General features: G+C 37.5%; 1 protein-coding gene across 2 annotated transcripts in view; it reads left to right on the forward strand.

Annotated features, from left to right (window-relative positions):
- The window catches only part of DCDC2 (doublecortin domain containing 2), a 177,983-nt gene extending 163,740 nt beyond the window's left edge, over nucleotides 1-14,243 (forward strand). For both annotated transcript variants that reach the window (XM_046638921.1, XM_046638922.1), the window contains exons 10-11: nucleotides 5,449-5,751; nucleotides 8,935-14,243. In XM_046638921.1, the coding sequence (XP_046494877.1) occupies nucleotides 5,449-5,751; nucleotides 8,935-9,039 (408 nt within the window). In that variant the 3' untranslated portion in view covers nucleotides 9,040-14,243. The remainder of the gene's footprint in view (nucleotides 1-5,448; nucleotides 5,752-8,934) is intronic.
- The last annotated feature ends 1,554 nt before the right edge of the window (nucleotides 14,244-15,797 follow it).

Below are 15,797 nucleotides of genomic sequence, written 5' to 3' on the forward strand. Positions count from 1 at the left end.
CTAACACTGGTGTCTGGCCAGCTGTGACTGTTCCCACTTAGCTGGACAATCAGGCACGTCCAGCTAAATGGGCGGAGGCTGAGAACTACTTGAGGATTTTGAGGAAATTAAATAGTTGCAACTTGTTTTTTGAGGAGGGAGTAGAAACATATTAAAGTAAAGTGTAGCTATCTAATAACTATTTTTCTATCACTTTCTATATATTTTTTTAAAGATTTTATTTTATTTTTCCTTTTTTCTCCCCAAAGCCCCCCAGTACATAGTTGTATATTCTTCACTGTGGGTCCTTCTAGTTGTGGCGTGTGGGACGCTGCCTCAGCGTGGTTTGATGAGCAGTGCCATGTCCGTGCCCAGGATTCGAACCAACGAAACACTGGGCTGCCTGCCCCAGACTGTGCGAACTCCACCACTCGGCCATGGGGCCAGCCCCTAGCACTTTCTATATTTTAATTCCAGTAAACTACTATTCTCAGATCTATTTGTTAGTTCACTCATTCAATTTTCTCTTTCGTTTAACACCATCTCCTACCAAGAATCACCAGATATTTTGTGAAGGGAAGCTTTTTATACCTGAGACAAGGGAGGGGGCTACCAAGAGACAAATTGTGTAATAAAGCAAGAGACAAATTGTGTAATAAATTGTGTAATAATAAAGTAACTGGAGGTTGGACCCTGATTAAGTGGTGCGTTAAATGGGTGACTTACCAGACACAGAGAGGTGGCCACATGGCTCTACCTCATGATCAAGAGTTCCAGCATATAGCTTTTTTGAAAAAATTGAAGTACTAGTCTCATAACATAAAATTAACCATTCACCATTTTGAAATAAACAATTCTGTGCCATTTATGACATTCACTGTGTTATTCAACTATCACCTCTATCTAGTTCTAAGACATTTTCATCTGCCCAGAAGGAAACCTCCTCATACCTACTAAGCAGTCATTTCCCATTCTGCCTTCTCCCCAACCCTGGCAACCACGAATCTGCTTTCCGCTTTATAGATCTACCCATTCTGAATGTTTCATGTAAGTGGAATCACATGACATGCAACCTTCTGCGTCGGGCTTTGCATGTAGCTCTTTAACTCATGGCCTAACTCCCAGGGCAGAGCTGTTCTAGCTGTGAGATGATGGAGGCCGTGGTCCTGCCCATGGCCTCCTAACAGGAGGGCCTCCCATCCACCTGAGTAACTCCTCCTTCATGAAAGCCCCTCTGCCAGGGCTAGATGTCAGTTCTGAGTTATGTGAGGGGTACCAATTCCTGTTCCATAGCTTTTCTATAGCAAGAGGAGGAAGGAAGGGGATTCACGAAGTGTGTAACTTGCTCATGTTGCCCTTATATTTCTTTTTATCCCTAAAGAATAACTCCCTCCCACGATGGACACCCACCTCTTGTAGAGGACCACTCTTGTTTCTTTGCAGGCCCTCACGATGGTATACATTTTATCTTTGTGTATGTGTATGGGTGTAAAACCCAGTGTTCCTTCTGGGGATAATTTGATTGATGTATACACTGGAAACATCTTTAATAATTTAATGCCTGCTTCAAAGGAGATTACACCAAAAAGCACATTGCTTTTCATTTATTCATTACAGATCTGTCATAGCAGCATTTTTTTTTTTTTGGCCCTGAATTGTAGTGTCGTAGTAATAATAAATTTTGTTCTACACTCAGGATATTTTAAAGGATTATAAGCCTTTTAACTAATGTTACCATCTTATTTAAATTGATCAAATTGGTATTTCAGCACTGTAATCTTCCATTTCTTAAAGTTGAGCCAACCAGATGTGGCTTTATTTGATGACTACGAAAATAGCTGTGCTGGAAAAGTCTAATAGAAATAATGGGATGAAAGCATAATCCTGCTTGTTAGTAGTGGTGGTAATAATAGTGAGGAGAACAGACCCTGAATTTAGGGCTGAGTGTCTCCTTCCTGAAAAAGAGATTAGAGTATATAACAACCCTTTGCATTAAAAGGAGAAAAAAATGTATTTGTGTTTGAGAATTGAGAGTGAAGAAAGGGGTGAGATGAGAAAGACAAAACTAAAAACCAGCACACAGTCATTTTGCAACTTTAAAGTGGAAATCCAGATGTCAGGAAAGAAAAATAGACTTTCCCACATTTAGACAGAAGTGGTTGCCTTAACAGATTTTAGCAAGCTCTGTAATATATTCTCAGAGAGGCAAGGAATGTATCTATGTTCCTAAGTGATTACACTAAATTATGTTTTCTCTGTTATTATTATTATTTTTTTAAATTAAGAAATGCTATGGAACTTCTCTGTAATGCCAAAACCAAAAGTTGCTCTGAATAGGGCAAGTTTAAGTAGAGTAAGGAGTACAACAATTTCTAGGAGAGCGATACGTAATTATCCAATTCTACAGATAATCTGAATAGAAATCTGCTCGTATTGGCCATTAGGGCTATAGTATTTCTGGGTTTTTGTTAGGTATTACTTCAGGTACTCTGCCTAACAATCTTTATCATGGTCTCTCCCTGGATCACACCAAAAGTCTTTAAGAGACATACAGAAATCTTTTGTGTTCAGGTCGCTAATTCTTTAAACAGTAAAAGTAGTGTTGCCTACTACAGGTGCCACGTCTTCTGGCCATTGAAAGTACACTTGAGTATGCTTGCAGTAGCAAATAGGTGAAGTAGCAACTTGTTGTGTTATTTCTTTAAGGAAGAATACCAGGACTTTGGCACAAAATTGCCTTGGGTTCAAATCCCAGCCCTGAGTGTTCCCCTTTGTGTGATGTTGGAAGTCTTGAGTGATTTCTCAGTTTCCTTATTTGTGTAATGGGTATAAGAAGCGTAGTGGTAGGGTTATTGTGAGGATTTCCATGAAATGATGAATGTGTAAGCACTGAGCATGATGTTGGGCACCATGGGTCCTAGGTGCTCAATGTCTTTGCTTCTCATCTGTTGCTCTCCACCCACAAACACTGTTCACGCAGTGTTTTAGAAGTCTCAGTGACAAGAACATGTGGGACCTGGCAGCAGGTAGCATGTTGAGTGTCCCTTTCCTGACACGTGCTCTTACTGCTCCTCTCCTCATGCCCTGTATATATTATAGTGTGATTGTTACTGCACTGCTCTGAGTTGTGTGATGTAGAGACGGTCACCTTTGGCTCTGAATGCCCAGAGTCTAGGGTACTGCTCAGCACAAACAGGTGCTCCAGGCCCTTTCGCTCAAGTTCTGATGACTGAGAGCCCTCCAGATGTCTCTCAGAGCCCACAGTGAGTATCCCCCCAAATCCCTCAGGGTCATCAGGAGGGGAACTTGCTGTTTCTGGGCCAGAGGCCCCTGGGCCTTTTCTTGGCCTCTTCTGACATGTTAGTGGGGAGCCACTCATGGTGTTTCTCTGAGTTGGCTCCTTATTCTAGCTCTGCCCCATCTGAAGTCCCCTCTATCTTGGTGTCTTACTGAGGAAGCCCCGGAATTCCTGGTGCTGGCTCCTTTCCTGCGCCCTCTACAAGCCCTTGCTCTTCAGTGATGCACAAACATCATCAGCAGCCCAGAATATTTCCTTTGCTCTGTTTTCGTAATAACAATGCCCACTCGTTCCCTCTCCAGCTCTCCTCTGCTCATCACTTCAACTGCGTCTGCCTCAATGCTTTGCCATGTTTCTTCTCTAGAGAGACGATGGGACAAGGGTGTGGAGACGGGAGCATACTGTTTTCTCTTTTGGAAATTGGAGGTTTTTCTCACCGTTATTCATTTAGGTCTTATCCATAAAAACTGGAAATCCTTACCAAGCACTGTGGGTTACACTTCATAAATCTCTTACCTTTTCTTTTATCAGATTTCCTCTGTCCCACCCTCCGTTTCTGTCCAGCAGCTGGCCTCCCTGAGGGCCTTCCCCTGGGCAGCAGGCTGAGGGATCCCTAGGGCCCACACTGTTTAACATTAAGCGTCTGAGTGGAAATTTGAAAGAGGAATTTGAAAGCCTCACTGTGCTGTTATTTAATCTGCATATGACAAACTGTTTTTTGAACTATCTTAAGAACAACTGGTTTTTCCCTTCATTTTTTTACAGTGCATCTTTGATATCACGTAATCAAATTTGAGACTTTATTTTTGACAGAATAGAAGAATTCACGGTTCCAACTCTTTCCTCTTCAAAATAAAGTTGCGTGACATTTTCTCCTGAACTTCTAGTCTGCTTCTCTTCCTTTCCTTCCTTCTTTCCTTCTGAAACTGAGAGCCTTATGTTAGCTTCTATAAGAAGACCAGGAACAGTCCAATAACAGGTATTTCGGGAAGTTGGAGGAGAATGGACTTGCAGAGCTGGAAGGAAAGTCAAGGTTAATTGTGTCTTAAACCCTCATTTTACAGAAGCCGGAAGATTTAAGTGACCCGTCCATAGTCAGACAGCTAGAAAGGGGCAGGTCTGGGTCCTAACATAGAACACTATTGTTTTACCAGGGGCAATGGTGAAATACGATAGCACCAGGAAAGAATGTATCATAACAAATGGGAAGGGATTTTAATGTTGTTTTAGGATCTGTCATGGGCCAGGTACTGTACTAGGCACTGTATATAATTTATCTCATTTAATTCACTGGAGGTTTTGTTATATTCCCATTTTACTAGTGAGGAATCTGAAACTCACAGAAGTTAGGGAACGGTGAGTGAGTGCCAGGCCAGGCCTTGAAGCTGGGTCTCTCTCTCTCCTGTGAGAACTCGGCCTCTGGCTCTCATTTAGAGCAGATTTAGATGTATCTAAATAACAGTAAAAATGCCTAAAGTTTATAAAAATACTTGAACATTTATTATTTTTGTAGAAAGGACGCATAGTTTTTTGGTCTTGGATCTGCCCGATGATCCATCTTTGTATTTAGAGATATATGTCAACTCTCTTAGACAGTTGTGTGGAAAGCTGTCTACATTTGATGTTAGAAAACCTGGGTTTACATCCTCGTGCCATCACCATTGCCCTTTTTTGCATTTAGAGATATAAATACACGCCAGGCACTAGTGATGAGAATGATAATCTCTCCACAGACTTTTTTTACTTCCTCCTCTGGGCCAGACACTCGGCTAGATGTTGGCCAAGGACCCTGCAGTTTAGTTTTCTATCTGCTGTGGTGTTAAGAGCATTGGTTCTGGAGTCACTTGCTTTGCTCTAATTCTGACTCTTCCGCTTATAAACAGTGGCCTAGATATTTGGTCTCTCTGTACCTTAGTTTTCTCACCTGTAAAATGGAAATAATCCCGACCTTACAGGATTATTGTGAGGATTAAACGAAAAAATACTTGTGAAGAGTGACATTCAGTAGATACTCAGTAAAGGTTAGCACATTACGTACTGTCAAGTACCATGCAAATGTAAGGCAGTTTTACTTGACTGTAATAAAGAAATTATTACGTTATCATAGTATGCAATGGAAAAATCTCTGTTACAATTCTAATTTTCATCCATTATTCCTTCTGATCCATTAGAGGCCAGCAGAAATAGTAGATGAGGAAGAAGATGGAGAGAAGGAAAACAAGGATGCAGAACAGAAAGAAGACTTTTCAGGAATGAATGGTGAGGTTGAAGAGGAAGGAGGCGGGGAGGCTTCAGACACCCCTGAGCAAGTGGAGGAGATCCTGGATCATGGGGAGGAGCAGGCAGGTCCCGCCCGTGTTAATGGAGGCACTGATGAAGAAAATGGCGAGGAACTGGATCAGGTTAATAATGAGCTTCAAGAGGCAATGGACGAGGAAATAAAGTCTCAAGGAGCTGGTGATGGACAAGATGAGGTATTTCTATTGCTTTTACTTACTTGTGTGCATGCCTGAATGTGTGTGTGTGTGTGTGTGCATGCACTCAAGGAATTATTCAAGCACTTAGGACTTGCCTTAAAGCCACTTATAGTAGAGCAGGGAAGGATCCAATACCATATAGTTGACTATATTATTTCAATCAGTTAACAAGTACTGCCATCCTCCTGTCTGACACACCATATGTCTGTCTGTCTATCAGCCATCCATCTATCCACCCAGCTATCCATCATCCATCCATCCATCCATCCATCCATCCACCTCATTCTACAAAAAATTTACAGAGGCTCCTAAGAACATATGTAGCAAAAGAAAGAGATACAAATAACAAATACAAATAATTTAAGATCAGGGAAGATACAAACCAGAAAAGAATATTAAGACCGGTGAGACTTAGTCATGCTATAAAGAACATCTTCTCTGTTATGAATGACTTCTTTGCTCTCTGGAAATAGTAAAGTTTAGTTTGCATAATCCTCTTCAAATGGATTAATTGAATTAAGCACTCAGTACACGAGGCACTTAATAATATGTACTTTTATTTATTATACAGAGAAGGTAAAGAAGTATGTGGTGAAGCCTCCTTTCTACCTTATTTCCCCATCACTGGCCTTAGAGCAGGATATTCTCAAGTCCTGGCACTCTTCCATGGGATAGATGAAGTTCCACAGGATAAAGTGTTACATGACCTTGAACAGACTCAGGTTGAGTCTCACAGTATAAGAGGCAGGACGTAATCCATAGCATTCTCGCCATCTGCTTGTGCTCTTCCTTCCTGTCTCGCCATCAGATCAGGGCCCACCTCCCTCCAGGCTGTAACCTCTGAAGTGGGCCTTGGTCTATTCATTCCTCATACCCAATATGATGAATGGGGTCTTCTTGATTATTTATTATTGATTCATCTGTTTTATCTTGCTTAGGGAGACTAGATTTAGTAATGGTAAATGCAAAATACATAAGGGGTTCTTGTGGCCAGGTTTCAATAGCCAGTACAAAGTGACCTGCAATCCACTGTATGGCTTATACAAAAACATTCGTAACATCTGAATGAAAACACTCAACATGTCCCTCGTTTCATCTTTTCTCAAGATGAAGTAATCACAGCCCTATTCTATAAGAAATTCCCCATGTGCAGTTCTACATAGTTATTAAAATTTAGCTAAAATTTGTCTCCTGAAGTTGTTTGGAGCTAAAATAAAAAAGAATTCAGTCAATTACATGATTACCTTTCCCTCAATATGGAAACAAAATGAATTTCTCAAGGAACGCAAAAAAAAAAAAAGTTTCTCAAAGGAAGCAAAATCTCTTGTCCAGGAGCATCATATAGGAAGCACAATAATGTAGAGGACAATGTCCTCAGTGTCATTTATATGGCAGCTGCAATAGTCAGTTTCGTGAAGCAGCTCTTTGATATAGTGGCCTTTGGTGAAAGTTTACAGCACAAAATCAAAGTGTAAATTCTATGTGGGACCTAGATGGTAAGATCAAGTGTGCCTTTTTCCAGGTCTAGCTTAATTCAGTGTTATAACCTAAATGGATTTTACAGAAATGAGTGGATGGCCTATCCTTCCAGTCCATAAATTTAACTTCTAAAAATAGGCCTTTCGTAGGAATTGGGCACAGTCAAGTTCAAGGTTATATAATCTGAAGTACAGGTGTTCATGGTGTGAACTGAGAACGAATCTCAGTTCTTGGGAGTTCAGATGAACGCAGGCCCGATATGTGACTAGTTAGGGATTTTAAGGACTGTTCACGTGCCAAGGCAGAGCATTACCCACAAAGAGATTTAGTCTTATTTGACTCATTTCTCTTATAATGATAATATATTTTGTTTTCATTCTCCCTAAAGTATTATTAGCATAGGTACATTTTAAGCATACCAAATATGTGAAAAACCAGTTTTATATGAATTATAAGTTATACAGTAAGAATTAACTTTTTCAAAAGGATTCTTTACTTATAAAATGACTAAAAGGGGCCGGCCCCGTGGCCGAGTGGTTAAGTTCTTGCGCTCCACTTTGGTGGCCCAGGGATTCGCCGGTTCGGATCCTGGGCGCGGACATGGCATCATGCCATGCTGAGGCGCTGTCCCACATGCCACAACTAGAAGGACCCACAACTAAAATATACAACTATACTGGGGGGATTTGGGGAGAAAGAAAGTAGGAAAAAAATGGCTAAAAATTCAGTTTTCCCATATAACATTTTGTTCCGTGTAAAAGTTCTTAGGCAAAGTGTGATATGATTGTAGGAAAACAGCAGGAAATACGTGACAAATACACAGCAGTCAATTGACATTTATTGAGCTTGTACTATATTCGAGATACTATTTGAGACACATCACAAGATAACAATGTGAAATAAGAGATAGTCCCAGTAATCTTCTTTCTCTTTTTTAGAGCATAAATCGTGGCCTGTAGGGTACGGGGACCTGGAGCTAGTCCTGTTGTCCCGACACTAGTACCCCTTGTGGGGGCTGTGGAGCCTCCAGGATTCCATGGAGCTGAGTTTGAAGACAAGCTAATTCTAATCTCACCCCCTTAGTTGTCAGTCTAGTGGGGGAAGGACAAATTGTAAATGAGACAACATTGTTAATAACATATGAGAAGTGCAAGTGGCAGGGACAACGGTTGCTGTTGGAGAAATGCTGCCTCAGTGTTTTGATTTTCTGTCGTGCTCTTACCTACTTGGTGGTTGATGGTCCTTGGAATCATATTCACAAAGAATTTGGGAATTCTAGTAGAAAACTAGCAGAAGAACATCTGGTATGGGGCTGGATGAATGTGACATGAGAGTGGAAATGCTGCATTTTTCTTTTCCCTTTTCTCTGAAAATGCTAACGTGAAAAGTATAAATATGCTGTTGAAAAGAAAAGCTCAAAGCAAAATGGAAAAAAATAAACCCTGCAGCACAAGAAATGAGTCTATGCCCTTAAAGCACAGAGCAGATTATGTTCCAGAAAGGGCTTCTGTACAAGCAAGGTGTTGAGAATGGCGTGTCCACTGGGGGATGGTATGCTAAAATCAACATGAACCCAAGGAACTGTTTTTAGTTGAATATTTATATGATTAAGGGGAATAGTGAGTAATATTTTTCCTTGTGAATTGTATTACCTTTGTACCTAAAGAGCCAAATATCTTTGTTTTGATCTATTTCCCTCAGGTTGACTTAGACCCTCAAGGACCACCAAGACCAGAAGTAAAAATCACTAGTCCGCAAGAAAATGATAACAACGAACAAAACAAGGACTATGCTGTCGTAGCATAGATGACTTTTTAAAAAGAGAGTGTATTGATTATAAGAAAAATGAAGGGTTATAATACTTGAATAATAAGTATATAGTTATTGCTGAACATAATGTGACAATATGGTTGAAGACTACCTACTGAATTTTAAAATTAGAGGCTTAAAGGAAAGACTAGGTAACTTTGAATAGCAACTAAAGGAGAGTGACTTTGTTAAATGGAATGTGGTTTTAAAAGTCATTTAGAAAAATTAAGTAAAAGGGATAGAGGGGAGTTCGCGTTGGAAGAGAGTTGACCATTTGTCTTTGTAAAGGATGAAAAAAAATAGGATCCACTCCTATTGTATACTTTCTTATACATTTAGGTGCAAGATTATTACATGGCAGCTTATTCTAAAGCATTTATATAAGAAGGCATAGAATTTTAAAGAAATGATAATAGGAAAGCATGTACTATTTTTTTAAAGCAATAAACTCTTGAAAAAACAAATTGCAATTTAGTTTCAGAGATAATTTGGAAATGGCAATACATTGAAATGTTTCCATGACTTGTTGACATTCCCTTCTTTCTCCCTCCTTAGTCAAAATCCACCTTAAATGAATTAAAAAGACAATGCAAGGTATTAATTTTGGAAGGAGGGAGTGTTCATTCAGTGTATCAGTGATTAATGCTGTGATGCTGCTCCCTTAAGAGCTTCAGATTTTAATCCTCATGGCTTTAGTGACACGCCTCCAGGAAGGAATTATAATGGAACACCCAATTATATTACTGAGCCTGGCTGGATGGTTTGCAAATTCTGATATCCTGTGGATTTTCACTCATCCAGTCTACCTTTACCAATAATATCCCTCTCGTCTCCTTCATGTTGTTATATTAGAAAACCCAATATTGGCTATTCCAAAGATTGAATTCTCTCCAAGCAGTTTTTTTAATTAAAAAAAAAGCAAGACAGTGTAATAGAAAGCAGTTCCTGATCACAATTTTGTGGCTGATTAAATTAACTCACAATTACCTTTTTAGGTATATGTGCAGAAAAAGTAGGCTCTGTGAAGTTTGTTACTGCTCGATTTCTCTTGCTTTTTGCCTTATTTCTATTAGGACTGCCTTGTCATGTTTTCGCCCCTAGGTATGTCAGCAAATATTTGTTTTGGCATTGTTGAAAATGTTAAAAAATTTGTTTATGTTCATGAGATTTTTAAGCAAATTCCTTTCTATATAATTAGAAGCCATCTAATAGACGTTGTAGAAAAAGTTTAAAAATTGTCATAATGAAACCAGTTCCTGATCACAATTTTGTGGGCTGATTAAATTAACTCACAATTGCCTTTTGAGGTATATAGGCAGAAAAACATAATTGTATTAGTTTTTTTGAATTCTTAAGAGATGATCCAGTTCTTCCTTTAATATAGAAATAATGTATTTTTTCTCATATTAAAGAATATTTTTGCGAATTATGTAGAAATTATAAATTTGAAGTTTTAACTTCTAGTGCTTTCATAGAATTTATTATAATCATAAGTTTAAAAGATTTCTTTTCCCCTCCAGGTTTCATAACCAAGCATTTGGAATTAAAATAGTTCTGTAAAGCACTTAATACTGTGGAAAACAGATATGGCTTCCCCAGCAGCCGTTTGAATGTTTTCCACAAATACGAAATATAAGCAGAGATTCTAAAGTGACAGTGTTGGAAAGAGATCATGCTCTAAGTGTGTCTTAATCTGAGAGGATGAGTTGTAAATGGGGTACTATATTTCTAGTATAAAATCTAGATTGTGCTTTCTACTAGTAGGCTTATTTTGTTCAAATGGGACAATTAGGATAATAGACTGCTTGTTTTTTTAATGTCAAATTCCCATACTATCACTGGGCCTGGAGTTAATGATTTTAAATAGTTTGTAAACATAAGGGATTTAGAAGCAATTATCACTAATTATCAAGGTGATTCTTTCTCTTTTCTTTAATGAGAAGTCTTTCTCTTTTCCTTTTTAAATAAAAATATTCTCTTTGCTCCTGTTCTTTTCTTCATTATATTATAAAGCTTAGGTTTTCGGGAACTTGTTGAGTCATCCTAATGCATGCATAATATTATTTTACATGAAAAACAAAGTTTGACATTTTAAGTATACTTTAAGAAGGTGATAAGCCACAATAACTTTACCAAAAAATTGAAAAGTGGAGATATAATTCTCCTCTTCTATGTGCATATTTTATCATCAATTGACAAGATATAATTGTGACCTAACTTGGGGGGGATGAACAATAGCTAATCACTTTAAAACACTTTGCAAACATATGTTACTAAAAAATAAGGGATGAAATATGTCATCTAACCAAGGAAGAAATCATTCACAGAGAATGAGAATTGTGGATGTCATTGGGAGATGACTTTAACATAAAGGATGAAAGTTAATTCACCTCCCAAATGTGGACATTTTCTCTGTGGGAATGGTGGCCTCTGTGGCAGGCTGCCTCCACAAATCAAGTGAGACTCCCTGACAGCTTTAGAGCCCACTTATGTGAATGAGCAGAGGAGGTCTTGGCCAGGCTTTAGGTCTTGTTTCGTGGAGAGAGGGCGCCATGAAAAACTCACATAGCTTTGATGAGATAACCAATAAAATGCTTTAAGGTGTTAGTGTTTTGTGATGCTGTGTACATTGATTTCATAGTCCTGATTTTATGGAACTCTTTTCGTATACTTAATTGAGTTTTAAGCCATTTGTAAACAACTGGTTTGTTAGTTGAATTGGAACATTAGGGATTTTGCAGAGCAAATAAAGAAGATTTTAACTAAAGTCATTTTCATGCTAAGTGCATTTTAGCTGGCTTTGCTTCCATTAAAATAGCTATTGAGTGTCCATGGGACTTCTAGTTATAAAACATGCAGTGATGGCCATAGGATGACTATTTATTGACTTTTTTTTTTTAATGTTTTTTGGGGAATATTAGAATGCCAGACTCACAGGAAGAGAATGATACTTTCATGCCTCCTGTTTTATTCTGAGTGTGTGTTCCCACTATGGTCTGTAAAGACAGAGCCGTCCCATATACATGTAGCTCAGAGTCAGTCAGATAACTCTGGGGGCTCACGATGGTGAAGCTATAGTCGTGTGAAATTATTCATGTTCACTCTTCCAGCTGACAGCTCAGAAACCAACAGCCTTGGAAATTTCACTAAACGACCTACCTTGTCCACAAAGGATGAAGTTCATTCACCTAAGAAACATCTGTGTATGTAAAATTGTGGCTGCAGAACAGCAGGAAGACTTCTTTATCTTGTTAACTGATTCTCCTAAAGAATTAGCTCTATACATTCATTTTTTGCTTAATAAGTAGCAAAAGCAAATTTTTAAAAGTACATTAATTGCTCAACAGGTCTCAACTGTTGCCAATCTGAACAGAAAGAGAAGAGATAGATCTACATATGTGCATAGCAAACAAGTATACAGATGCACTCACACACTTTAAAATATTGAAAAGGCCTCGTCAGGCACAGCGTTATTAATAGAATAAGGCTCTTTTGAGAGAAGCAATGCATAAGAACACATGGAGAGGAGATGCTGAGAAATGATATATTATTTCATGGTGCTTTAAAACTTGGTTCCTGAAGACCTTAAGAGATTTAAAATTCTTCTCAAAATAAGGAAGTTACCAGCATTTTAATGAAAAATTTGTTCTAGGAGGAGATTATATATATAATCTATATGTATAATACGCATATATATATAATCTTGTTTTAATGAAGTAACTACAGAGTATAGTTCTTTAGTTCTTTGTCATCAGCCTTAAGTACCAAATATTTTAGGCGCAAAATATTTTATACCAACACAGGCTCTATCAAAAGATTATTACTCTTTGTGAATGTGTGTGTATGATTTACATGAATGTAGAGAGGACTCTTTTTTGGTACCAAGGACCCAGGTTCACTATGAATAGGATAAAAGACTGATTTATTAGTCCCCTAGCGGATCTAATATTCAAGTTCAGTGTGGAAGCTTTTTAGCTTCCTTGTGTGAATGTAATGTCCTGGAACGGAACCATTTTTTTCTTTTAAAGGTTAGTATGTTTTTCTGAGGTGATGAGCATATGCGATTCTTTGTTATTAAATATCATTTTTGTAAATACTGTAAGATTTGTGCTTTTCAGAAAATATCCAAAGTATGTAGATTGGTCTGATTTTTGTTCTGACCACATGAAATTTGTGTATTTCCTACTGCGAAGTCTACGTAACTCGGATGGAGGATGAAAGTGTGTCCCCACATGTTGATGAGGAAGAAAAATATTGTTTTTGAAGAGGTATACCGTCTAATAGGATATAGAGAATTAGAAAAGAATAGAAAAATGTCTTGATAACCATAAAGCATGTTTAAAATCAGGAAGTAACTAATGGAGCTCCATTGACTTAAGCCAACAACAGCCTTAGCTTCAATCTAAGCATGGGGCAGAATGAATTCTCTCCAGTTTCATCAGCTTCAACCACATAGTTCAATTGAATGTTTGAGTTATTGTCACACATGTTATGGCATATGGGAAGAGGGAATGACTATAGTCAATTTTAGAAGTTTGGAGAAAACCTATTCTGTTTCTTTGCTTCAGTGTTTTTCTTGTACCTTAAATCCTTAATATGTACAATGATAATGGGTGATTATTGATGTTCTGAGTAAAGATTAAATTGAGCTCATCATTTTTATATGATTTATGTTTAGAGCTTCTCTTTGTAAGGAAAATTATTTGTGCTTTGATCAAAGAATGAGCATTTAGGTTTTTACTTCTATATCAGCCCTCACTCTGAAATATAAAAGTTTACTGTATCTTTTGAGTAAATAGATCTGCATTTTATATAATTAAAATGTGTCTGGATGGTTTATTGTTTGTTTATGATGTGTTGCTAATTTTTCATGTATTAATTCTTTGCATGACATTTTTCACAAACACAATAGAAACTGTTTGATTTAAACCATGTGTAAATTCAGCACATTAAAAGATATTTCTGTTTCTATTTGGCATGGCTAATAAACTTCACTATGTAGAGAAAAAATTTTACATTTCCAATACATGTTGTTTAGTTGATAAAAATTTCAGGTTTATTTAAAAAAAAAATCATTGTTTTTTATTGTATGAAATGGTGTTAGAGAAACACAGGTCCAGAATTTTTGTTATGATACGTAAAGATATCTTTAAAAACAGAGAATAAATTTCACACATTATGCACAGTTGTGTAGATCTAGCTATGGGAATGAATTTACAATTTTACGAAGAGATTGGCTAAAATTCTGCTTTAGTTTGTGAGATAATCACTGCTTTCATCCTATTGAATTACAGTAGTTTTGGTTTTTTTCCCTTCGTGTTTGAGAAACAAAAACAGTTAGACACAAACATTTTGCCTTCTTGATATGTAATAAGAAAATATGTTATTTTGTGTGATTCGGGTACCATAACTGAGGAAAACACATTAATGTACCTCTTGTGCAGTTGACCCATGTGTCTTTGTTGTTCCCTACGAGTGAAAAAGCAAACCTCAGTGACAAAGAAGGCATCTAGGTTGCCAAAATTAAATCTCTTTAGACTCTCTGGCGAATTGACGTTGGAAACTTCCCCCAACTGACCATGACTGCAGTTGCTACAAGGAATTGTAAAATGGCTGGCATGCATTGGTTATAAAATTCTTATTTATGAAAATAAACATACAGCTTTCCTTCAGGTTTTCCAGTATTTTTTCTCCCCCTAATGAGACTTTAATCTATTAAGTCATTGTGCAGGTCTTTCTAATGCCCTCACGAATTCAATTTTTCATTGAAGACACAAATGATGCAGGGATGTCCTCTATTTCTCTTTCCATTGATTTAACAAATTCGTTGATTAGTAATAAGAAAAATGATTTAAAAATGAAAAAAAGTACACGTTAAGCTTAAAACTCATGATGAGGCAACTCCGCTTGGTTTCACGGTATTTGTTCTTTTCGGCTACAGAGGACTGTGAAGATTGTCACGGTTCTCCGCTGACTCTGGTTGCTAATTTGTTGGCTTCTTTTCCTTCTCTTTCAATCCTCGCCATTGCCCTGAATAATCTCATACACAATCATGATCTTAACAACTACCTATGTGTTTGTGACTCCCAAATCTCTGTCTCCAGGCCCACCTTCTTCTCCCTGGGTGCTCCAGCTCTGGTCATACAACTCTCAGTTGGATATCCCATTGTTACCTCCAACTTAATGTGCTATTTTCTCAAACATATATTTCTGTTGCTCTATTGCCTATCCTGGTTAATGATGCCCGTTACTACCCAACTAGAAACCTGGGAGTCATCTTAAATTATTTCCATTCTCTCACTTTATGTCTGTCAAATCAGTCATTAAATTCCTTTTTTCTGTTGTTTATCTGATGCTTAGAAATGTTAGTTTACTGTGTATTAATAGGCATTTTCTTGATCTTATTTATTGGCCCTGATTCACGTGCTTATCTCATTTTTTTTCTACTGGGTTTTAGACATTTCATCATTGCTTTGAAGGCTTCTTTATTTATTCTGTATAACTTAGCTGATTACATGCTTTACAAATATCTCTTCCAGCCTATGATTTATTTTTTTTGCTTTTCTAAAAATGATTTCAGCCTAGAGAAGCCTTTAATCTTAATGTCATCAAATATATTAATCTTTATATTTTGTGGGTTTTTTTGCTTTATTTAAGAAATCTCTTTGAACCTTGGTGTCAATTATATTCTATAATGCTTTCTAATATTTTTAATGTTTTGTTTTTCACATTTGGGACTTTATCTAGCAGGAATA

This window comes from Equus quagga, chromosome 15 (assembly GCF_021613505.1).
Source record: "Equus quagga isolate Etosha38 chromosome 15, UCLA_HA_Equagga_1.0, whole genome shotgun sequence".
In the NCBI taxonomy this organism is placed as follows: Eukaryota; Metazoa; Chordata; class Mammalia; order Perissodactyla; family Equidae; genus Equus; species Equus quagga.